General features: G+C 40.6%; 1 protein-coding gene across 4 annotated transcripts in view; it reads right to left on the minus strand.

The window, feature by feature from the left end:
- Positions 1-26,945, minus strand: part of ARHGAP6 (Rho GTPase activating protein 6) — a 522,412-nt gene that overhangs the window by 83,763 nt on the left and 411,704 nt on the right. For 2 of the 4 annotated variants that reach the window (XM_030572709.1, XM_030572718.1), the window contains exon 2: positions 12,139-12,298. In XM_030572709.1, the coding sequence (XP_030428569.1) occupies positions 12,139-12,298 (160 nt within the window). Of the gene's footprint in view, positions 1-12,138; positions 12,299-24,978; positions 25,343-26,945 lie in introns of those variants that run through there. The other 2 variants (XM_030572735.1, XM_030572727.1) reach the window with 2 other exon arrangements.

Consider the following 26,945-nt stretch of genomic DNA (forward strand, 5'->3'; position numbering starts at 1 on the left):
AAATATTTTACTTAAGGGGTTGTATTTCCATACTGTATGGGATTCCCATAAACATCAATAAAACCATCACCCACCTTAAATCTCTCCCTTTCTGTGACGTTTACAAAAACCTTGACAAAAGTTAGGCCACTGGCTATTGTGCTAGTTGATATTGTTTTCTTGTACTCTCCCATCTGTATGGCTGTATCTATCGGTTGTCTCTTATATTTAGGTTGTAAAGTGTTTGGCATTGGGACCATCTTTTTTGTAATTTATTTGTACAGTGCATAGCACAATGGGGTCTTCCTCCATCATTGGGTCTCAAATATGCTACTGCAATACAAATAATAATCAGAAGAAAAAATTGCCTATAACAATATAAAGCTTTAAATTCATTTAGAGCACAGAAGAATAATGAGTGATCTGCTTATATTTTACTATCGACCTACAGATTTCTAGGACAAAGGCATTGTCCTGGACCTTCAGCAAGGTCATTTCAACGGTGTTGCTATGAAAGCACATGGTATTACTCGTACGTTCAGCTGCAAATTTAAAACAACAGCCACTCTCTAGGCATATATAAAAAGAGAACTTATTTTTCAGTCTCAATGCAATAATCATACGCTGCCTCAAACTGTCAAAACTAATCATAAATGAAACCAATATACAAAAAGCCATTAGTCTTTGTGTGCATCGTTGTTTTATTCTCAAGTGAGTTTTCAGCTTATGAAATGTGCCAAATAGAACTGTAAAGCTTGGACAAAAGCAGTATAAATGTCTCCACAATAGCCTGCTCATACAGCTCAGTACCCACACAGAAGGGCCACCTTTACAAGTGATAAAGCCACATGCTCTTCATGCTCATTTAAGGTTGAAATACTAGTGTGATGCTTACTGATCATGTCCCAGTGCTCTTTGGTGTGGAGGAGTGCAAGCCGTTTCATGCTGCTGAAGAGATCTATGATAATAGTCACTTAAGCTGTCCCTGGGAGATCAGGATGTGTCATCCCTTTTTGCAGCACTCCCTTGAGCATGCTGCAAATTCCTCTCTGCTCTTCAAAAGGAAGCTTCCCTCTGCTATTACCCTAACTTCCTCTGCACACAATTGTGGACACAACCTCTATTTCCTCCCTCTGGCACTCGACCCAACCCCTCACATGAAAGAACTTCCAGATTCATCTAGTTTGCACAGTAATTTGAAGATGATGACTGGGAGAAGTCAGTCCTGGCTGCCATCAAGACTCTAGATTCTCACAGAGTTTAAATAAGACAAGACCATTAAATTGTCTAGTCTGACCACCTGGTTAACACAGGACTTTAAATTTCACCAAGACATCCCTGTACTGAGATCAAATAAGTTGTGTTTGACTAAAGAATATCTTCCAGAAAGGCATCCAGTTGACTTCAAAAGATGCAGAATCTACCAATTCCCTTGACAGTTTGTTCCAATGATTAATCACCATACTGTTATTGTTTAAAAATGTATGGCTTATTTCTAATTTTGAATTTATCTGGCTTCTGCTTCCTGCCATTGGTTCTTGCTTTTCCTGCTAGATTTAAAGAGTGCTTTATAGTACGTGGTATTATCTCTCCTCAATGGTGACTGTAACAAAGCCACCTCTCAATCTTCCTTTATATAAGCTAAACAGACTGAGCTCTCCACGTTTTTCACAGGAAGGCATTTTCTCCAGCCCTTGAATAATTGTTGTGGCTCTCTCTTGCACCTTCATTTTTTCAATATAGTTTTTAAAGGACACCAGAACAGTATGCAGTATTGAGGTTACCAATGCTGTATACAGAGGTAAAATCACCTCCCACCTCCTATTCACTACTCCCCAGTTTCTACATCCAAGGATTGCATTCGCTTTTTTTGCTACAGCATCGCACTGGAAGCTCATGTTGAATTGCTTGTCTGCTCTGACTCCTAAGCCTTTTCAGAGTCGCAGCTTTCCAGGATATGGTTCCCCATTCTGTAGGTATGACCTGTATTCCTTGTTCCGAGATGCATATCTTTGCACCTGGCTACATTGAAACGTATTTTATTTGAATAGACCCAGCTTATCGAGAGATCAAGATCACTCTATATATCTTTCCATCTTTGTGTCGTTCACAAAGCAAAAATGATTTTACATTTACTTCCAGACAGATACTGATTTACTTGCTAAAAATACTGACTATTGATCCCTGCGGATCCCCAGCAGAAACACCCACTAGAATCAACTATGATCCCCCCCGACAACAACTTTTTGAGATCTGTCAGTATCATAAACAGATAGTAGGAGTTAATAGAACAGAAGTACTTTATATCTCTTTTGACTGTTAAGGGTTAACAAGTTCAGTGAGGCTGGCTGTCACCTGACCAGAGGACCAGTCAGGGGACAGGATACTTTCAAATCTTGAGGGAGGGAAGTTTGTGTGTGTGCTGTTAGTTTTTGGTTGTTGTTCTCTCTGGGTTCCGAGAGTGACCAGACGTGCAACCAGATTTCTCTCCAATCTCTCTGATACAGTCTTTTATATGTCCAGAATAGTGAGTACTAGGTAAATAAGGCAAGTTAGGCTTATGTTTGTTTTCTTTATTTGCAAATGTGTATTTGGCTGGAAGAAGTTCAAATGTGTATTTTGCTGAAAGGATTTTAATTTGTACTTGTATATTTAGGCTGGGAGGGTATTCCCAGTGTCTCTAGCTGAAAGATCCTGTAACATATTCCATCTTAAATTTACAAAGATAATTTTTACTGTTTTTTCTTTCTTTAATTAAAAGCTTTTCTTGTTTAAGAACCTGATTGTTTTTTATTCTGGGTCTGGATCCACCAGGGAATTGGTGGGGAGAAAGGAGGGAAGGGGGAGAGAAAGGTTAATTTCTCTCTGTGTTAGGATTACTTTCTCTCTCAGGGAGAGTCTGGGAGGAGGAGAGAGAAGGAGGGGGAAAGGTGCATTTTCCTCTCTGTTTTAAGATTCAAGGAGTTTGAATCACAGTGATCTTCCAGGGTAACCCAGGGAGGGGAAGCCTGGGAGAGGCAACGGTGGGGGAAAGGGTTTACTTTCCTTGTGTTAAGATCCAGAGGGTCTGGGTCTTAGGGGTCCCCAGGCAAGGTTTTGGGGGGACCAGAGTGTACCAGGCACTGGAATTCCTGGTTGGTGGCAGCGCTACAGGTTCTAAGCTGGTAATTGAGCTTAGAGGAATTCATGCTGGTACCCCATCTTTTGGACGCTAAGGTTCAGAGTGGGGAATTATACCATGACAGTCAGTTAGCAAGTTCTTAATTCATTTACTATGAGCTCTATAGATATTGTATAGTGCTAATATTCTAAATCAGAAAGTCAAACACCTTACAAAAGCAGACTCAGGACTTTTGGTGGTGCTGCAGCAGTAGGTACCGTAGATGGTACTTCCTTTGTGCGACTGGAAAAGTGGTGTTGAAAGAGACTAGAGGAGCAAAAGAAATGTGTCCTGTTCATATTCCTTTACATAAAGGTAAAGGAAGATGGTAACATGCTCAATTTTGGGCATTACAGCTAGTGGCACCAATTGAATAGTCTAACAGGACTGTCCAGAACTGCTTGAACCGACTCTAATGCTTTGCTTCTACTGTGAAGCCCCTTGCTCTGTGCTCTGTCTGGGGGCAGATACCCTGTTGGCAGAATCATGGAATTCAAGGCCCCATTTCTATGCCACTGTTGACTTTTCAGACCACAAGCCAATAGTTGTATAAGTTCATCTCCAGAATATTGGAGGGAACACTGTATGTGATGGAAAGTTTGATACATGGTTTTTATTTTGCAGCACATACACACAGAGGGTAGTTTTTGTCTCCCCAAATGCCTCTTTCATTTTGTAACATGAAATTTCAAAACTGACTACAATCAGCTGGATTGTTATCACAGTAATAACACGATCTGCCTAATTGCACTGAGATGTTTACTGCGCTGTTATGATGCCTATGTGATTATGGTATGCAGCCACATTACCAGTAAGAAATATAATTGAGCAATTTGGGGGCAGCCAAGGGACTTATTCATCTGACTCTGCACAAAATTCTGTGAAAACATCAACTAGTTTTCATACCACAGTATTGTTTGTAGACTCTACAAACAAAACATTTCCTATTTGTGATGTCATAGATTCAGTTTAGGGGAGAATCAATGGCATAGAGGAAAAAGTACAAGACAAAATATTTTTCATACTGGCCCATTTGCACAGGGCAATTTCTCCAAAAAAAGCCAGATTCAATGCCACTGAAGTCAATAGAAAGACTCTCACTGACTGCAATGGGCACTGGATCAGACCCAAAGATGCCAAGTTTATGACTGGCCCTGAGTGGTACATAAGTGCATGTGAAGAGGGCATATGGGACCTTTCCTTCTTTATGCCCCTGCAGGGGCAAAGCACAGTGAGGCAAAGGAAAGGGCAAAGTGGAATTGAAGAGCCATGCTTTTACCCTAGCAAACTGCAGCAGCGGAGATGGCTGGTCCCAGAAGGCAGTTGACACCTTACCCTCTTATATAAGGGCACAGTGACTGCTCTTTCACAGAGCTTGAGTACGGGCTGTTTCTGCTTCAGGTACAATGGATCCTGGAGCTCCCACTAGGACTCTCTAAGATGAAGTTGTGCCTTTGAGGCAAAATAGAGCCCAAGCAGTTTTCCAGAATTAAAGTCCCTGCACTGTTTCTTCCATTCCAAACCGTGTGTGTTTAAAGTGGAAGTAGAAGATCATTAGAATAAAAAGTCCAGGCTAACTAGTTTGATCAATTGCGTCTTTACAGCTTGCTAGATCAAAGAAAGAAAGGGGAGGGGGAGGAAAAACACAAAAATAAAAATAAAAAACCCTAAGGCCTGAACCTAGTAGTCTCCACTTTGGCCCTTCTCCCAACTCAATATATTGCCATATATCATTAGTCTTCATTTAAGGCCTTCAGCTGGCATTCAATCCATGTGACAATGCACACATCCAAGCCAAATGGAATTCTTTGTGTGATTTTCATGTGACTTTAAATTGTTTACTAAAATTCAGCTACATGTAATTTGTGACTACATGTAATTTTTGGTAGGAATCTCCCCAATTCTCCATGGCTTTTCACAAAAAAATTCTGAGTGTTTCAATACATTAAACAATGAAACAAATGCACATCGTTCAGATTTGCTAGTATGTACACAGTACAGTATTCCATTTTTCCAGGATTCTCTCAGCTGTGGTTTTTTCAGCAGCTGTATTTATGCAAGCTTCATTAGTTCCTAATTGCCCATATATTTCCTCCGTACTTATCTTGTTAAAGACCAATTACAAAAAACATTTCAATAGTTTAGCCATTTGTGCTCAGATTACACATTGGTGGGTGCTTTATAAATACGTTGATAGTTTTTAGAATTAGCATCAATTTCATCTTCTTAATGTATTAATGGGCTTGCTTTCTCTCCATTATTTATTACATGTTATCTCTATTGCTTTAACTCTCAGATTCCCCTTTAAGTTTGGAGCCTCTTTGTTCAGGACTACACAGTCACGGCCCCCAAGGAATTTACCATCTACCATAACATACTCCAGTGTTTCCATTCCCACTGATATTTGTAAAAGTCCTTCTTATTCTCCATAATCCACTTAGCTATCATTTAATTATGTTGCTGTCTTGATGTACTCTTTACTCTGCGAGCCTTAACTGTCTTTGTATATTCTTGGTTAGCTCCCTCTCTCTTCTCTATTTGCACGACAGGTTTGTTTGGTCTTTTTTAATTTCACATTTGGCCAATCTCACATGACACTACATTGGCTGCTTCTTGGTTTTTGCATGTTCCTTTTCACAGGAATTGTAGATTACTGTGCACCAAAGATGGTTACTTTAAGACTGTTCAAGATATCTTTCAGACTCATGCACTTCAAAGTGATTTTATGCTTGGCTTTCTCTCCCCCTCATCCCTCTTGCATCCCTTCTCCCTCATCATACAGGACATGGAGGGTCATTGCTCGCCACTGTGGCAATCAGACCATGGAGATCCTTCACTGCCCCCCACATCTCAGGTATCTGTAAGGCCCCAGTTTAGGAAAACAGTTAAACACATGCTCAAGCCCAACCCTATTCACCAGAGCACTTCTGAAGAGGTTTAACTTTTATCATGTTAAGTGCATTGCTGACTAGAGATGGTCTACTGCAGGCATAGTCAATTATTTTTTGTCAAAAAGTCAAAATTTCTTGGCCAAGGTATAGTCAAGGTCCAGACTCCAGAGAAACATTTTTCATCCTGCCAGTGCCCCTGTTCAACAAACGCATTCAATGCTGTGCAAAGTACCCAAGACCTATTGCTTATATTTTTAGTGCATTAAATGAAAAATAAAATCAAACTACTACATAACCTCCAAGAAAGATATAATAAATTACCTCCGAGACTCTGAGAAAGCACATAGCTAAAATGTCAAATAGATGGAAATATTAGTATTAAAACACTTTCAGACAACTGTTTAAGCTTTGAATTTGTTTTGAGTTTACAAGGAGTATTAATTCTGATTTTGTCAAATAAAATTATTGTAGGTATATTACCCCCTACCCAGCTTAGGGTAACTATATTTCAAGTTCCCCAATAAAGGACACTCTCGGCCGAGGGGGGAGTTGGGGAGGAGGGGAAGAGCTGAAGGGGAGAGTACAGTTTGGTGGGTGCTGGAGGGGATATTTGGGTGGTGCTGGAAGGGTGTGCATGTACTGGGAGGGGTATTTGGGGGATGCAGGAGAGGTGTGTGTACTGGACAGGGGCATTTGGGGGGTGCTGGCAGGGGTATGTGCAGCCTCACTCTTGAGATAGGGAGCAGTGTTGCTCCCTGTCACGGTGGCAAAGCAGTTGGTGCAGCCCATCAGTCTACATCTCTCAGCAGGCCTCTCCCCCTCCCCAGGGCAGGGAGCCAGAGCCTGGCTCTGTCACTCCTCTCAGACAGGCTCTGAGGCCCTGTGACTGGCCAAGAGGTGCTTTGCAGCTCTGCTTCCCTGATAGGAGGGGTGGCCCAGCTCCTCCCAACCCACCGATCACCCACCAACTTCCCACCACCCCAACAGCACCTGCTTGTTTGCCCACATGGCCCACTTGCCCCAGGGGGATTACTCCTGATGGCATTCTGCACCAAAAAAATAAAAATTCTGCACTCAATATTTTAAAATTCTGCAAATTTTATTTGTCAAATAAATGTGGAGGCTCCAGCATGGCACTGGGGAGCACAGCCCATTGGCTGCACAGACGTGGGAGACCACTTTGCAGCTCCCCCTGGGTCACAGACTCAGCAGTGAGGCTGCACCCAACCCTGACATAGTGCAAGGATCAGGCCTGACTCAGAAACACACAAGAGCCCTGTCTCTCTATGCCAGGTGCACCAGGTGTGGGCAGGCAGACTCAGCCAGGCAGTATCCAAGTGTGGAGGGGCTTAGTGCGAGGGGATCCAGGTGTGAGTTGTGAGGGTTCTGTGTGGGGCAATCTGGGTGTGGGCAACTCAGCAGGGGATCTGGATGCACAAGGATTCGAGGGGGGCGCTTCTGAGTGCAATGGTAATTGGACTCTGCAGGGGGGTCCAGGTGAAGATGGTTGGAGGTCAGCAGGAGAGGGGTGTGATGGGGATAGAGCTCGGCAGGGGGGGTCTGTGGGGAGGGGGTTAGTGAGGGAGTCTAGATGCCGGGGGGAGTGGGGTTCAGTGGGGTGGGGATCCAGGTGCAGCTGGCTGGGGCTTGGAGAAGGGGCAGTGAGGCTCGGTGGGGGAGGTTCTGGGTGCGGGGGGTGAGGCTCAGCAGGAAGTTCTGGATACACGGGGGTTTGAGTGGATGGGCAGCAGCATCCCGTACAGTGATCCTTCCACCTGCAGCCGAGGAATGACAGGTGCAAGAAGTGGGGAGAGTTTGCAGAGCTTCCTGCAGCCGGGGGAAAAATCTAGGAGTGGGTCTGACACAGTCCTGGATGCTGTGCAGGGGAAGAGGAAGTATCATCCTCTCCAGCCCAGCCAGGACCAGTACCCAAAACATACTGCTGGGGAGGGTCGCATGACTGCTCTTGTGGCTTCCCTTTGCTTCCCCGTCAGAAAGTCACTTTTCTGTGGGGAAGCAAAGTAATCTGCAGGGGACATAAATTCTGCATATATGCAGTGGTGCAGAATTTCTCCCGGAGTAGGGAATGCACCTGCATAAACAGTTGCCGTGCAGCCTGGCCCATCCATCGGCCCCCTGGTGAGGGAGACCTGCGTTGGGGAAAGGGTACGCGCCACATGGCTCCAACCATCGCTTGGCATCAGCCCATTTGACCTTTGCAGTCCACTCAAAGCTGTTGGTAATCTGGATTTGGCCCATGGTCCACCTATTGACTACCCTCTGGTCTAGTGAATCTGAGCCTAGGGAGGAGTCAGTTGAGAACTTGTCTCTCTAAAAGTGACATCATTTGAGCAATGACAGCAGCCCCTCACTCCAAGCAGGAAACAGATGTGGGAAAGGCAAATCTGGTCTAAAAAAAATTTCCCTTTTTTTTTTTTAATTATTTTTTTTTTAAATATACTGGGGTGGAGAGGCAGGGACAAATAACCCAAGGACTTCACTCTCAGGCTGTGTTTTCACTGCAAAAAAATAGGTGCATTTTTACACTGCAGTGACTAACTTGAGCTAGCTATCTCAATGTAAAATCCCAATGGATACAAGGCGCAGGTAGTTTTTAACCTCAGTGTAACTAATAGAGATAAATGTCATATATGCATGGACACTGGAGGAAAAAAAACTATCCCAGAGGGCTGCTGTTTGAAGCACAGATTGTCCTGCCATGGTCATTTTTCATAGAATATTAGGGTTAGAAGGGACCTCAGGAAGTCATCTAGTCCAACCCCCTGCTCAAAGCAGGACCAATCCCCAGATTTTTACCCCAGTTCTCTAAATGGCTCCCTCAAGGATTGAACTCATAATGCTGGGTTTAGCAGGCCAATGCTCAAACCACTGAGCTATTCCTCCCCCCAATAATTAGAGATATACCAATCACCTAGAACTGGAAGAGACCTTGAAAGGTCATTGAGTCCGGCCCCCTACATTCACTAGCAGGACCAATTTTTGCCCCAGATCCTTAAGTGGCCCCCTCAAGGATTGAACTCACATCCTGATGGTGAAATGTTGTTTGTACAAGGAGGCAATGTGACCTAGAAGAATAAACACTGAACTGGGATTTAGGAGACCTGGGTTCTAGTTCTGGCTCTGCCAATACCCTGCTGGGCAACCATTCACTTCACCTCTTGTTCCTTAGTTTCCCACTCTGTAAAATGGGACTATTGATACTTGCCTCCCTTTGTAAAGCAGTTTGAGATCTACTACCAAAGAGCAGCATACCATTTTCTATCTTTGCAATCATCATTTTTAAATCAATAAAGACTTTTCATAAATTCTCACACACGCACACTTATACATACATACACTTATATGTAAGTATGTACTAATGAGTGTTGTGTTTCTGTGTAAACATCAGCACAGAGACAGATAAAAGCTGTTCCCTTGTGGATTATCAACCTGCAGTGCCCAGAGTTCACGTTCTCCAATGCCTGGTATTACCAAGTTGGTTGGGTCTCCTCACCATCTGTAGACTTAACACAGGAGCACAGGAAATTGCAGCAGGGTGGGTGTGCAGAAGCTCTAGCAACTCCACAAGGTATCACTTCAGCTGCTCACAAGGCTGCCTGCACTTTCACAGCATTCCTTGCTGGTAATAGTGAGCAAGGAACAAGAGTACTATGCAGATGCTAATTTTCCAAATGAAACATCTCAAGGTATTTGAATATTAATATATACTCCGAAGTCCAGGATGACATTTCCTGTCTCGGTTTATATTCTTTACCACTGGAACTGCAGACAGATAATATTGCAGTGTTGGTGGTATCATTTGAATGATCTGTAAAACTATATTCATATCCCTAAATCTTTCTTTAAAAGGCAAGGGAGCTGTAGTGGTACTCAGAGAAGCTGACTGTATCTACTGATGACACACTCATGCAAAACTGCTCCGGTGTTGCTGGTAATTCTGGATTTATCAACCTGGGCAGAGATTTGAGGCAACTTCTGTAAGATTTTAAGAAAAGTCAGGCTGATGTCTTTCATCTTGTTCATATACAGTTTATTATTTGTACTGATTAGTGGCATTTTGTGTTTTAACTTCAATCAGCTTTGATATATCAAAAAATTGGTCCTGTGGCATCCCTACGCATGTGCTGCTGCCATATTTATGAACAACATCTTGAGCTGAATAAAGCTAAAGGTGTGAATTTAGATGCTTCTTTTTATCCCTTAAACAAGTGCAGAAAACATGAAGAAAACAACAGATAAACAGGTCTGTAGATTTATAGGGCCTTCAGAGTCCACAGAAGGAAATGGTAGTCTTTCCATTGGCTTCAATAGATTTTAGATCTGATACACAGTAACAAAGACAATGCTTTACAAGGGTACACAGCATCTCAATTCTGAAATCCCCCACCTTACAGCACCCAAGGAAAAGTTGAGCTAACAGGTCAATTTTTCAAAAGTGACTAATGATTCTGGATATGTCACTGTTTCGGTGCCGAATTTTAGACTCCTCAAATGGGCCTGATTTTCAGTGAGCACTAAGAACGCACTTTCAGGGAAATAAGGACAAATTATGGAATTACAGAGCAGTCAGTTTAACTTCAGTACTCGGAAAGATAATGGATCAAATAATTAAACAATCAATTTGCAAACATCTAGAAGATAATTAGGTGATAAATAACAGTCAGATGGATGTGTCAAGAACAAATCATGTTAAAATAACCTGATAGCTTTCTTTGACAGGGTAACAAGCCTTGTGGATAAAGGGAAAGCAGTAGATGTAGTATATCTTGACTTTAGTAAAGTTTCTGATACTGTCTTGCATGACCTTCTCATAAACAAACTAGGGAAATGCAACCTAGATGGAGCTACTATAAGGTGGGTGTAAAATTGGTTGGAACACTGTTCCAACAGAGTAGTTATCAGTGGTTCACAGTCATGCTGGAAGGGCATAATGAGTGGGGTTTCAGAGGGATCAGTTCTAGGTCTGGTTCTGTTCAATATCTTCATCAGTGATTTATAAAATGGCATAGAAAGTACACTTATAAAGTTTGCAGATGGTACCGAGCTTGGAGGGGTTGCAAGCGCTTTGGAGGAGAGGATTATAATTCAAAATGATCTGGACAAACTGGAGAAAAGGTCTGAAGTAAACAGGATGAAATTCAATAAACACCAATACACAGTACTCCACTTAGAAAGGAACAATCAGCTGCACACATACAAAATGGGGAATGACTGCCTAGGAAGGAGTACTGCAGAAAGGGATCTGGGGGTCATGGTGGATCACAAGCTAAATATGAGTCAACAGTGTAACACTGTTGCAAAAAAAGCAAACATTCTGGGATGTATTAGCAGGAGCGTTGTAAGCAAGATACGAGAAGTAATTCTTCTGCTCTACTCCACGCTGATTAGGCCTCAGCTGGAGTATTGTGTCCAGTTCTAGGTGCCACATTTCAGGAAAGATGTGGACAAACTGGAGAAAGTCCAAAGAAGAGCAACAAAAATGATTAAAGATCTAGAAAACATGACCTAGGAGGGAAGATTGAACAAATCGGCTTTCTTTAGTCTGAAGAAGAGAGGAATGAGAGGGGACATAATAGTTTTCAAGTACATAAAAGGTTGTTACAAGGAGGAGGGAGAAAAATTGTTGTTCTTAACCTCTGAGGATAGGACAAGAAGCAAAGGGCTTAAAATACAGCTAGAGAGGTTTAGGTTGGATATTAGGAAAACTTCAGTATCTGAATCGGGTTACACAAACATCTGTCAGGGATGGTCTAGGTGATACTTAGTCCTGCCACGACTGGACTAGATGACCTCTCAAGGTCCCTTCCAGTCTGATGATTCTACGATTCTGAAAACTAGGACCTTTTAAGGTCTCTCAGTTGGATACCCATAAACTGAGCCACTCAAAATCACTAGTTACTTTGCAAATCTTGATAACTTACAATGAGGTTGTTATGACCAAGGAAAAATATAATATATGATCATGCCAAGCAGCAACCAACATACTATATTTTTCTTCCCATGTTACTGTGACATGTAGTTTGTGGTTTACCAAACAGATGTTTAAACTTTCACCCTACTAAATAGAAATAATTGATGGAGCCTTACCTTTGGGAATAGTAATCTGACAACCTAGGTCACAGTCCTGCTGCAACTGATAAAAAGCCACTTCCTGTAGTCGGGCACGCTCCAACTCCGAAAGGCTTTGAACAGGAACTGACTTCAGCCGAACACTGCGTCCTGACATGCTGTTCCACGTGAAGTCACCCTACAGGAAATCAATTGGAAAAACATAAAGCATCATATGCACAGTTTAAACAAACATACCCTTCTCTTTTATTGGTAAGAAAAATGACACAGGACCTTTTCTTTAAAAATTCACTTCTTGGATAGTCCTGACCTTTGAAATGTCATCTTTGTTTTCCCAGAATCAATTAATCTATGCAAAAAACTAGGGCTGTCAAGCAATAAAAAAAAATAGTGATTAATCGCAATAACAACAACAATAGAATACCATTTATTTAAATATTTGAGGATGTTTTCTACATTTTCAAATATATTGATTTCAATTACAATACAGAATACAGAGTGTACACTGCTCATTTTGCAGTATTTGCACTGTAAAAAAACAAAAGGAATAGTATTTCTCAATTCACCTAATACAAGTACTGTAGTACAATCTCCTTATCATGAAAGGAGAACTTACAAATATAGAATTATGTACCAAAAAATTGCATTCAAAAATAAAACCATGTAAAATTTAGAGCATGCAAGTCCATTCAGTCCTACTTCTTGTTCAGCCAATCGCTCAGATAAACAAGTTTGTTGACATTGGCAGGACATAATGCTGTCCCTTTCTTGTTTACAATGTCACCTGAAAGTGAGAACAGGTGTTCTCATGGCACTGTTGTAGTGGCATGGCATGAGATTTACGTGCCAGATGCACTAAAGATTCATATGTCCCTTCATGCTTCAACCACCTTCCAGAGGACATGCATCCATGCTGATGATGGGTTCTGCTCGATAACAATCCAAAGCCAGTGCGGACTGATGCATGTTCATTTTCATCATCTGAGTCAGATGCCACCACAAGAAAGTTGTTTTTCATTTTTGGAGGTTCGGGTTCTCTAGTTTCCACATTGGATTGTTGCTCTTTTAAGACTTCTGAAAGCATGCTCCACACCTTATTCCTCTCAGATTTTGGAAGGCACTTCAGATCCTTAAACCTTGGGTCAAGTGGTGTAGCTATCTTTAGAAATTTCTTTAGAAACCTCTTCTTTGCGTTTTGTCAAATCAGCAGTAAAAGTATTCTTAAAATTAACAACACGGGTTGGTCATCATCTGAGACTGCTATAATACAAAATGTACGGCAGAATGCAGGTAAAACAGAGCAGGGGACATACAATTCTCTCTCAAGGAGTTCAGTCACAAATTTAATTAACTCTTTTTTTTTTAAACGAACGTCAACAGCATGGAAGCATGTCCTCTGGAATGGTGGCTGAAGCATGCAGGGGCATATGAATGTTTAGCATATTTGGCACATAAATACCTTGCAATGCTGGCTATAAAAAGTGCCATGCAAATGCCCAGTTCTCACTTTCTGGAGACATTGTAAATAAAAAGAGGGCAGCATTATCTCCTGTAAATGGAAACAAAGTTGTTTGTCTTAGCGATTGGCTGAACAAGAAGTAGGACTGGATGGACTTGTAGGCTCTGACGTTTTACATGTTTGTTTTTTAGTGCAGCTATGGAACAACAACAACAAAAAAAATCTACATTTGTAAGTTGCACTTTCACAACAAAGAGACTGCACTACAGTATTTGTATGAGGTGAATTGAAAAATACTATTTCTTTTATCATTTTTACAGTGCAAATATTTGTAATAAAAATATACACTTTGATTTAAATTAGAACAATACAATGTATACAAAAATGTAGAAAATCATCCAAAATATTTAATAAATTTTGATTGATATTCTATTTTTTAACAGTGTGATTAAAACTGCAATTAATCGTGATTAATTTTTTTAATCACAATTAATTTGAGTTAATCGCATGAGTTAACTGCGATTAATCGACAGCCCTACAAGACACCCAAAATAAAACAAAACAAAAGCCCACCACATAATTTCTACCTGAAAACATTTACCTATTACTGTTGCAAAAACATTAGGATTCCTAAAGAACCCGGGGTGTGGTGTGGTGTAGTGTGGAGGAGGAGAGTAACTGATTTTCCCAAGTTTCGTTTCTTTAGGCATTTAACAGCACTTTTTGTATACTCATTTCATACTGTTTTTCCTGTATAATCAATTTAACATACAGAGAATTCACTGGACTCTTTAAAATCCATGGTTTATTTTCCATAAGTGCTGATCCCTTTATGTTGGTCTGAAGAGGTTATACCAACAAAACAAACCTCTTCCCTACATATTCCCTCTCCTCCTCATGGTATGTCATGCCTAGGTTTATGCTGATTGAATGACAAGTTTCTAAACATTTGTCTAAACAGTCCTAATCAACATGTGTTAAAATAAATATAACTATACAACATGAAATGCTATATATTCAATAAATACCCACAGAGTTAGGAAATCTAATCAAGAGATTTAGCTATTCTGTCTCCCAGCTTTGGTGATGAATCTAAAATATTGGTCCATAGGCCAATATTTCATTATGATGAAGTAAGTAATTTTTTTTGTTAACGAGTAATAGTGAAATATACATATTTGCTTCAGGGTTAGCCATGAAATTCAAAACTAAAGTTTCACAATGGAAGCAAAGTCTAAGGGGACATTTTAGTGGCATTGGGGCAGAAAGAATTCCTTTGGTTCTTGAACAAATTCTGACCAAATTAAAAACAATGGTCCAGTTGTTTGAGCTGAGACTAGATGATCACAAAGGTAATTTCTGGCTTTATAATCTCTAAATCTTGAACACACTAGTGTGAACAGGGACAGCTGCCAGTGAGCATGATGCCCACCCCAGTTGGCAGGGCTGGGGTGGTACAGACATGCCAGAGGAGCTGCCCGCTGCGGTTCTTGGTAGAGGTTCCTGCGATTCCTGCAGCTCCACAGATATCCATAGATATGCATTTTGTATACATGCAGGACTCTACTACTAATAATGAGAAGTATTGACCACTCCCTTCTCAGACTTCCTACAAGACTATCAAATGTAACTGTCTACTAGGACCAACTTTTGCCTCTGCAGAGACAGACCTTGGCAGTAGAACAAGAGCAGGTCTGCTGTGCAAGGAGGGGAATAAGATTCTTGGGATTCACACTGTGTAAGGCACAGCTCTGTGAGTGCCTCCTGTACTGCAGACCAGGGCCATGTAGGGAAGAGGCAATGGACAGGTTAGGAAAACGGCACATATCAACCTATTTTACTCCCATCCATATGGGGAGGCATACTTGAAGAGATCCAGCCATTGGGTGAAGTGCCTCCTTGGAGAGGCACCACAGCCAGCTACTGTGGAAGATTCCTCTCCCCCTACCCTGAGCATCTTCCAAGGACTTAGTTCAGTTACTTGCTGTTGAATATGTATACCTTACACATACATATGCATGCACACTTTACTTAATTTGTTATAAAGTGTTTGTCTACATGGAGATGTTAGTGCACAGTAAGCTATGGTGTGAATTTAAAGCACACTAGCTACTCCATACTAATGCTCCAAGTGAACACTCTTCTACACACTGAAAGTGCCCTTAGGTGGTTTAGCTTAGCACATTTCCAAGGTGCATTAAGCTAATGCACGCAAAAGGCATTCTTGGGGTATGTCTACACTTGCAGAGTTTTTGCTTTGAAAGTAAATCGCTGGTTTGTGCACTCGCTTAATTCCTCAAGCGTCAGAGTGTGTCAACATTAGCAGCACTTCCATTGCAGATGAGAGCAGCACCCTAGGGCACCTATCCCACAGTGCAGCTCTCTCCATTTTGACAATGGGTCTTGTGGAAAAGGGGCGGTGGTGATTGCAGGGCATCCTGGGTCCCTGCACAGCCTCCTCTCCCCAAACACTGATCAGCTCCAGTAGCTCGGCATTGCTCCAAAGCTCCCAGGGCATTACAGAGGGAGGGGTCGATGTTGTTTACCTAGCATCAAAGCAGCAGAGCTGTTGGCCAGAGTGGTCACTTGGGCACTGTGGAATATCCCCCAAGGCTAAAAGCTGTGTGAAGAGGAAGAAAATATCTTCACATGCACATCCCCACCAAAGCATCACCGGTAAGAGCTGTACGCCTCTTGTGGAGGTGGTTTTCTTTTTTTGGTGAAACTTCTGAGTCTTACTGACAAATTCTTCAAGGGATCCAGGATTAGGATTTAGGTTATTAATTGCCTACAGCAACAGATTGTGGGTTTAAAACATAAGCAGGTGCAACCATCAGGAATCTGAGGTGTGCACAGTGTGCCGGATGTGGCCCCTAGTCATATTAGAAACTGTAAATAATAATTTTGATATAAGATTAGAATGATGATTTTATACTACAGCATTATTGTAATAGGGAATGGCTTTATTCCCTGCCATGTTAATGTTACAGGGTATACAACAAAGACTGTTACTATCAGCTGTACTTTTAATTGGTCATTTGTTCAAGTCCATTGGAGATACTTAAGATCAAAAGCAATTATGCTGGTTTGGTTTTTCTCCTGAACTACCAATGCTTCGCTGACCTTGGTAGTGTTTAGAAGTGTATTCACTGTAAAATAATTAAATATTTTTGCACATTATAAAAATTATACTGTGGAAAACATGGCGCGCGCTAGATATAGTCTTACACAGTTTTAACTTTCTTTCCTTAATTACTTCTATAAACTTGAGAAACTAAGTATACAACTGCCACTATGTAAACCTTTGGCTTACATTGGTAATTTATTTCAAATCCTTCCAAAATTGCTTCCAGGCCTCTCAACCATAGGAACTTTAGATTTTGACAGTTTATAGCCCCCTGACTCAGCTTTCATGTCTGTACATCTAATCCCTCTTTTCCTCACTTTCCAGCTGTTGCCATTTGTATGGACCAATAAAAATACATAAAAGAAAGCAAATAATTTCAGTACAACTTTAGTCCTACCACGTAAAATCAGTATACAGAATACTAGACATAAAATAGGAAGTGAATGAAGAATTAAGAAAAAGGAGACGTAAATATCACTAAATGTCCATTATAGCACTAAATGAACATTAAGGACCAAATCCTCTGTCCCACTAGGTACTTAAAGCTATTGTAAGTTTTTCCTTTTGGGCTTCTCCAAATGTGCAGGAATGACTGGGTGGTGTAAAGGTGGTGTTCTTTTTTGGCATCACTCTCTTAGCTTCCCCTTGCATAGCGGGCAATGAGGAATGCTCAGAACTCTGGGGATCCCCTGGGAGCTGTTACAAGCTGGTGCAACTCAGAGCACTGGGGTGGCCCTCAATTGCGCAGGGTGCCAAACTGGCCCCAGTATAGTGGGAGATCAAGGAATGATGAAAACCCTTCTGAATGCTGAGACTGCATAATAACAACAACAACAACATGTGGGAAACTAAGGGATAGTACATAGCCCAGAAACAGACCTGGTAAAAGATCTGAAAACCAACATACTAAGCACCAGGACTCTTAATTATTATTCAATATGAAAGTCTGACTTTACTAATGACTTCAACAGACAGGGTGAAATCCTGACCCCACTGGAAGTCAACAGCCAAAATCCGATAGACTTCTATGAAGCCAGTGTTTCATCCACAACATTTAACATCATGTTATAAACATCCTAGTACAGAGTCTCCCATTATGATCAGAGGCTTTGTAATCAATACCTTTCTTCTGACATTATTACATTTTGAAGTTCTGTGCTGATATTGAATTATCTCACCCTATGGAGCTACATAAATAGTTTACCTAAACACAATACACAGACTAATATTCTGTACATTCAGCTAGAGAAATCTGTTAGGCCATGTCTACACTACCCACCAGATCGGGGGATAGTAATTGATCTATCAGGGATTGATTTATTGCGTCTCATCTGAATGCAATACATTGAACCCCAAATTGACGTCGTACTCCCCCTCGGCAGGAGAAGTAAGCAGGGTCAATGGGGGAGCTGCAATAGTTGGCTTGCTGCCGTGAGGACAGCCAGGTAAGTTGAACTAAAATACTTCGACTTCAGCTATGTGAATAGCGTAGCTGAAGTTGCATATCTTAGATCGATCCCTCCTCTAGTGTAGACCAGCCCTTAGATTTGGCAAAAGATCACACTTTACAAACTATTGTTTTAGTTGTCAATTGTTTTCAAACAGTAGTTTGAATGTGACAATTTTAAAACACACACACACTCAGAGTTATCTTCCTCTTTTGCTAAATGCTCTGAACTGCCAACTGAAATCAGATGGACACAGGATACACGTTGCTAAGTTCTGCATAGCAAGACACCATGTGTAGAATACTGGAATGCTGACATCACCCACAGAGGAGAATGAATTCACACCCACACCAGAAATACATCACTAAGCAAGTCGACACGACCGAGCCCCAGGGTACATAAAGTTGTTGACTTTCAGTTATCAGGAAAAAAAAAGTGTCCCACTAACATTAGTATAAGAATAAAGAAGGATTTGGGAGCATAGCCCAGACAAGGGGAAAAGTGATTTCCCACCATCTTTGTCAATGATTTCCCAAAGTCATCAGACTGCTCCGAGTTGTTTCTTTAAGTTTATATGTAAAAGCATTTTCATAACAGAGGGCAATTATGGGCTAAATGCATAATTGAGAAGTTTTCAGATATGGTCCTTCCATTTCCAGACAAAACTGTTTATGATGTAAAATAGATACAGCCTGTATCTACTATTGTTAAGCCTTAGCATAAAGATAATTCAAGGCTTCTGAAGACTCCATCTGAACCAGTGGTCCCCAACCTTTTTCGTCTAGTGGGCGCCGGCCGACAAGCCACGGAGGACCGTGGCGGCTGACGAGCATCAACTGAAACGTCGCCGACAAGTGGCAACGTCAATAGGCATTGCCGCCAAAGTACCGCCAGCAAGCAGCATCATCCAGAGGCGTTGCTGCCGAAAATCGGTGGCATTTTGGCTGCGATGCCGCTGGATGCTGCTGCTTGTCGGTGGCATTTTGGCAGATGCTCATCCATGGGCCAGTACGCAGGCACACTTAGATGCCCTGGCTGGTGCCATGGTGCCTGCAGGCACCGCGTTGGTGACCCCTGATCTGAACTGTCCAAATATTTGTGACCCTCTTGTCAGAACTAATATTTATTTATAATAATAAATTTCAAAACAATGAGTCAAATTCAACAAAGCTGGCTCAGCCAGGAAAGCCCATTGCAATAGATGGGAGAATTCATCTCTCCATAGGGCTTCCCCCTGCTTTGAATGGTTATTCATCATTATTATCTGAGTCACTCTTGTAACAACAGAATTGATGTTTTTCAATATATCAAAGCTGATACATTATCTGACGTCATTTTTCTGAAGCTTGAACCTGGTCACATACAACTAAAGCACATACTTTACTTTCAGAACAAGAGAGAGTGGTCACCATTATGAACATCAGTATTTATTAATCATCTCCAAACAGGGGTATCTGAGATACCATTGTTGTGTCTTTACCTTTAAAGCAGGAAAACAGCCATAGTGCCTTAGTCTACATTACCATGTCACTCAGGGGTATGAAAAAACACCCCCAAGTGACATAAGTTACATCAACAGAAGTGCCAGTGTAGATGGTACTATATCAGTGGGAGAGTTTCTCCTGCTGACATAGCTACTGCTGCTCATGGAGGTGGTTGAGCTCTCTCCCGTTGGCATAGAGTGGCTACATAAGCAATCTTACAGCAGTACAGCTGTGCACTATACACTCATTAGTTTAGACACAGCCTTAGATCCCTTCTGTTTAGTAAGTGTTAGCAAATGTTGACTTTTTAATGGTACTCTTTTGTCCATGTATAATTGGGTAATAGTTCTTTATTAAATGTACAAGTGGTGAAGTTTCCATTTTAAAATATTAGTAATGTGTGAACTCTTCAACCTCTGTGGGTTCTGGCTCACCATAAGAACACAAGAACAGCCCTACTGGGTCAGACCAAAGGTTCATCTAGCCCCGTATCCTGTCTTCCGATAGTGGTCAGTGCCAGGTGCCCCCAAGGGAATGAACAGAACAAGTAATCATCAAGTGATCCATCCCCTGTCGCTCATTCCCAGCTTCAGGCAAACGGAGGGTAGGGACACCATTCCTGCCCATCCTGGTTAATAGCCACTGATGGACCTATCCTCCATGAACTTATCTAGTTCTTTTTTGAACCCTGTTATTGTCTTGGCCTTCACAACATCCTCTGGCAGGGAGTTCCACAGGTTTACTGTGCGTTGTGTGAAGAAGTGAGAAACCATATGAGAAACACGGACATAACAAATTCTGCTTGTTCAGAAATTGGCTTGAATACCTTTGTGCCCCGACAACACTGATAACGTGGTCTCAACTTTGGAGACAGTATTTGCTGGTTATTGCTGCTTGCAGAGCCAGCAGAAGATGTACACATTTTGTGGCTTAGTGGACACAGCAAGACCAGTGCCCACTTTTTTGGTCTTTAAACTTTTTCAGTGATAGGGTAAGATTTAAACAAACAAACAAACAAAACACACAAAACCCTAAAATTAAATTTAGAATACAGAAGGGTTTGTTTCTCCTCCCTTAGTCTAATCAAGTTAATTTTAGCTATATAAAATGTGAGGCCTAAATAATCTGGGCAGTGCTACTCTAATAAATTCTCCTAAATAAATACAATCATATGTAGATCATGTTGTGTTTACAGCTTTATTTGTCCTGGAGTAGTAGTAAAACTGGTAGAAAATGTGATGCCTCAGGATCAGGAAGGCAGATATTTTAAAATAAATGTGGATAATGCATAAGGTGAGCTATTATTACTGCAACTTTGCATACAATAAGAAGTTACAGGATGGCTGCATCAAAGGCTGCATAAGAACATAAGAACATAAGAACGGCCCTAGTGGGTCAGACTAAAGGTCCATATAGCCCAGTATCCTGTCTTCCGACAGTGGCCAGTGCCTGGTGCCACAGAGGGAATGAACAGAACAGGTAATCATCAAGTGATCCATCCCCTGTCGTTCATTCCCAGTTTCTTGCAAACGGAGGCTAGGGACACCATTCCTGCCCATTCTGGCTAATACCCTTTGATGGACCTATCCTCCATGAATGTATCTAGTTCTTCTTTTAACCCTATTATGGTCTTGGCCTTCACAAACGTCTTCTGACAAGCAGTTTCACAGGTTGACTGTGCATTGTGTGAAAAAATACTTCCTTTTATTTGTTTTAAACATGCTGCCTACTAATTTCATTTGGTGATCCCACATTCTTGTGTTATAAGAAGTAGTAAACAACACTTGTCTACCTTCTCTACATCAGTCATGATTTTATAGACCTCAATCATATCTCCCCTTAGCCGTCTCTTTTCCAAGCTGAAAAGTCCCAGTCTTATTAATCTCTCCTCATACAGAAGCTGTTCCATACCCCTAATCATTTTTGTTGGCCTTTTCTAAACCTTTTCTGATTCCAATATATCTTCTTCAAGATGAGGTGACTAGATCTGCACACAGTATTCAAGGTGTGCACATACCATGGATTTATATAGAGGCAACATGATATTTTCTGTCCTATTATCTATCCCTTTCTTAATTATTTGCAGCATTCTCTTTGCTTTTTTGACTGCCGCTGCACATTGAGTCGATGTTTTCAGAGAACTATCCATAATGACTCCAAGATCTTTCTTGGAACAAGTAGTATGATCTCCAATACTACTACATTCAGTGGGAAAGAACTGGCAACCCATACAAACAGGACCTAGCTAACCTGCTTTTATCATGTGTGTGCACAATACTGCCAAAATCAAGTTTTAAAAGTCATGAGATTTTAAAATTAGTATATTTGGAGTTCCTTTATTTATTTTCAGGCTTTTGAGCCTAAAGGTTCATGTTTTCAAGTTTTTATCTGCAATCACCTGGATTAGAAATTTAAATTATTTAAAAAAATGAAAGCTAAGATTCTCTTGTAATCTCATGACTCCAAGAATTGGGCCTTTAAGAAAAACATCAAATATCACAAGACTTACAATAAGATTGGATGAGTTAGTAACGTGTGTACTGCTGTGTGTACTTATATACAGGGATATCTGTGCACTGTTCATGCATCTCTATTTAGCAGAATAAATTTATAAATGAAAACAATCTGCATTTGCCAATTTAGTCCCTGCTATAACTCAGTTGCATTAAAAATGATTATATCTACACTATTCATGTCTACTCTCTCTCTTACCTGATCCATTACAATAAAATGTTGGATCACTCAACTTTTTAGCAGCCTTTGAAACCTGTAATTCAATATAAATCACTCTTTGTACTGTATCAGTGACCGCTCCCGATTCAAAACAATACTTTATGTAAAAATCTGCCATCGTTAAAAGAAATGACCTTGGGACTTAAAATAAAAATTAATTTGTTGATCAAATGAAAAAGCTATAGTGCTAATCTATATGCTAGGGCTGGCTGGAAAACAATTCTGTGTAGTTGGGTGGGGGGGACGGTTGGACTGATTCCAAAATTTGTTTTTCTTCTATGGCAGAACAAAAATGAGACCTGAATTTTTTTGCAAAAAAGAACAAGTGCAAGAGTTCCACCCCAGGCGCCTGGTAGTTCAGGCACTTGCCTGGCATGTGGGGAACCCAGGTGCCTGCTATGATTCAGGAAGAATAGAGACTTGAACCTCTCACCTCTCAGGTGAGTGCCCTAGCAACCAGGCTATTCTGGTGTCTCTTGCATTCTCATCTGCAACTTGAGAAACCTTTCTGACATCATTTTTGTTGAAACCAGTATGTTTCACAAAACACATTGGTTTCAACAAAAGAGCATTTTTGATTGGAAAAAGTTTCATCAATTCTTTAACTAGATCTACCATGCCCCTACATGACAGGTTATGCATTCCATCCAGACTGGATTTCTGCAATGCCCTGTAAATGGGGCCAGTTTTGAAGATAACTGGAAACTTCAGCCTGAACAGTACATGGCTACTCACTTATAAGATGCTCCTTATGAAAAGTGGTGTATCAGTTGCTCTGCAGTTGACTAGCTTCCAGTTTGTTTCCAGCTGCAACTGAACTCTGCAATTCCTCTCCGAAAGATTTTAAGTTTTGCTAACCTTCAGGCCTGTTGCAAGGTCTACTTATTGCATCAGGTTTTCCTCTGAGTTGCGGGAGTGGGGGGCTGAGTTTTGAAGGAGGCTTTTATGGTAAGGGGAGGTTTTTTTGAGTCTATTTGAGTTTCTGCTGTTATTTACTCATATTGCAATTATTTTACAACAGATGTACAGTATAGACATCTAAAACTGGTAACAGGCACACTTCATACATTGAAAAAATAAATAAATACCTCTTACGGATGAAGAATTTTTCAACTCATAGGCTACATAACTGCTCTACCCATTCATCTTTGTTTCACAGACTGTTCTCACACCTATACTGCTCATGTGTTCTCTCTCTTTCTCACATCCCCCCAATCTGCCCTGTCCTGCTAATTGATTTATAAAGTAGAAGGCTCTTGGATAACAACTCAGAATTGTACCACTCTGAGTAGTCAGTTGCAACCTTTTGACAAGGACCCAATGTATTAAATTATTTGGCACTGCCATATCTTCTGTATTCCAATTCCTAACCACAACAAGCAGATGTTTTAATGATTACACTGCTCAAAAAACCCCTCTCAGAGCAGAACTTAAACTGAAAATCATAACAGTGGCCATTAGCGCAAATATAGAGTGAAGGCTGATGGGCACTCACAAGTGCTCCCATTTTATCAGTTTGCCCTCATTTACGCATTGAATTAGTGCTGGCTCCTTTTGGGCTGATTTCTCCTGCATTTGGGGATCATGCAGCACATATGAAATGTCACCACTTCCGTGCTACTTGGTGAAAACATGTTTACAAAATTTAATCTGCTTATTTGCAGTTGTGGACATGACACTAAACTAGTTTGATGGCTCACTGTACAAATATTTGCTCTGACACTAAAGCTGATAGTGTTCCTTGATTTTCTTTATAGTTCCATAAAAACAACATGGAAAATTAAAAATAAATACAAATAAAAACATTATACATCAGCAGGAAGTATCAAGAGAGGAATCTTTTATAAATTACCCTCTAATCTCAGGTACCCCAAATTCAGACTATGTGCCTGCTAACTCGGCTGCAATTTCATCGTTTGCTTTAAGCAGCCCATTTGTTTTGGACAGGGAGAGGGAAAATTAGCCCATAAGTTCCCAATGTTATGAAAAACAGAAACAATTGCTAGAGTTACAAGCTCCTCCAGGACTGAGCCAACAGATGAACAGCTCGTATTCTACACAACAAATCATTGCAACTAACTGGAATTTAGAGAGACATGAAGGCAGTTTAGCTAGTCTATAAAACACAAGGCTTACAGTATATGGTGTTTTGCATAAAGGAATCTTTGCAGTTATAATTGTATATTTTGGGATTACAGAATCTTCACACACACTTAGAAAAACAATAAACTTACACAGATTTCAAAGCAGCTCAGCATCTGATTAAGCCATTTAAACAAAATCAACTGAAACATACAATGCCATCGATGGTTACATGAATTTTGCTTCTCTCAGGCTAGCTATGAAAACATGGATGATCATGAAACTAGTCTAAAAATAAAAGGTCTTTGAGTGCCTTTAGTTTGTTGATGGAATAGATTTCAGAGCTTGGTAAGTGGTAGGCACAAACTAAGTGCCAATTTTTTTCTTACTAAGCAAGAAGTGTTTGTTTTCTTAAAATTTAGCTACAGCAAATAAAAATTAAAATGCAGGAAGTTAGAGTCATCACAAACACTCCATTTCAGTTATCTCTAGCACACTACATATATACACATTTTGTTTGCTTACCCATTAACTAAATTCTGCAGTGTCTCCGGTGTCTTTTCTAATTTGGTCAAGCCACACTTGGAACAAGAACTCGATTTAGAATTTTTGTAAAAAATAATGCAGTTTTCCTGAAACTATGTATCAAGTGTCTGAGAAATAGTCCAGCTGGAGCAACTATGACTCCCACCATACCTTTTGCTCCCAGAGACTTCTACTATCACTAATCTTAGGAAACCAAAAACAAAACAAAATAAAATAATCTTTTCATTTCTCTGCTTCAAAGTAAGCTCAGCAAGTTCAGTGAGTTATGCCATGAAGTGAGTGTGTGTGTGAGAGCGAGTGACGAGAGAGAGAGAGAGAGAGAAGCAGACAAATTGCAACTGGATTCCCTGCTTCTTATTTCAATGGGATTGTTTTGAAGAAGTACAAGGAGTGGTTAAGAAGGGGCATGTCTCCCTCCTCTCTCTCCCCCCATTAAAAAAAAAATCCTTCTTCCACATGGCTATACAAACTCATAACTGGACTGTAACCGTGCAAGCTTTCCTTATTAGGAATAGACCAAAGAATGTTGGAAGCATCTGGTAAAATCACTTTGAGCATGTTAAGAAGCATTTGATGTTTTCCCTGTCTTTCCAAGATAGATAGGTTTTTTTTAAGAATTGTTTTCTAAACCTCCTCTGCCCTAACAAGCAAAACCTATACCCCAAACATCTTTTAAACAAAAGCAACAAAGAGGCTAAATATTTTATGGTTTGCTAGGGGAAAAATTCCTTAATAAAGATTTTGCTTCCTAAATAAACTCTATTGTATTCACAGTCTATGAGTACTATACTGCCATTTATAAAATGGAGGTGGGAGGAGGAGGAGGAGGACTAATTAAAAACAAACTCTGAATCACCAGTTATGTTGATTGCAGTTCTATTCCATATGGCACCACTATAAATGACATCTTTGTTTCTCAGCTGATATGACTTTAGCTCATAGAACTGCTCTCCCAACAAAAGGAAGACAGAGATTCCAGTTCACAGGGATTGGCTGATTGTATATCATCGTCAAGTTATTTGGTATTGAAATAAAAGGTTGTTTGTATGATTCCTAATCAAATTCAGAGCCCACCCCAGGCAAAGCTGCACTGTTAAGACTGTTAATGCACATCAGCAATTTCAGGGAAGAGAGATTAAAATAACATTGAAGGATAAAATGACATTTTAAAATTGTAAAAGCAGCAAAGAGTCCTGTGGCAACTTATAGATTAACAGACGTATTGGAGCATGAGCTTTCGTGGGTGAATATCCACTTCGTCGGATGCATGATATTCACCCACGAAAGCTCATGCTCCAATACGTCTGTTAGTCTATAAGGTGCCACAGGACTCTTTGCTGCTTTTACAGATCCAGACTAACAAGGCTACCCCTCTGATATTTTAAAATTGGAAACACCGGATCCTTTAAAGTTAAAGTAAAATATTTTAAAAAAAATCAACAACATTGGAAAAGATGGACATACACCCAAATGTTAACACCATCCTCCAACACTGCCTTGAGAACACTAGAAAATTTGAAATCACCTTATCCATGCAGAATATACAGCTTCAGATTATTAGTGACCCTTTTAAAAAAAAATCCTTCTTTTTGTTGTAAAAGAGCCCTGCCCTCTCAGAAAGGCAATTTAACTATTCAGACATTGAAAAGGCAGCGCAACAAAGGCAATAATGCCTCACTGTTTGCATAGGGTAAAAGTCATCCCTGTGCAGCACCAGACCTATGCACCATTCAAGTTTCACTTCAGCCCTGTTTCATGAGGCCAAGGTACCAACATCCCACTTGAGCCCTTTGGGTATTATGCAACAAATGTAAGCTATCATTAGACAAAGAGCCAGCATGCAGTCATAATGCATATAAAACCTCAGACAGAATATAAATCATTACATTAAAGGTGGCTCAAAATCTTCCAACAGAATGTTTTTCTGTCAGAAAATATCAATGGAT

The sequence above is a fragment of the Gopherus evgoodei genome, chromosome 1 (assembly GCF_007399415.2).
Source record: "Gopherus evgoodei ecotype Sinaloan lineage chromosome 1, rGopEvg1_v1.p, whole genome shotgun sequence".
NCBI lineage: Eukaryota > Metazoa > Chordata > Testudines > Testudinidae > Gopherus > Gopherus evgoodei.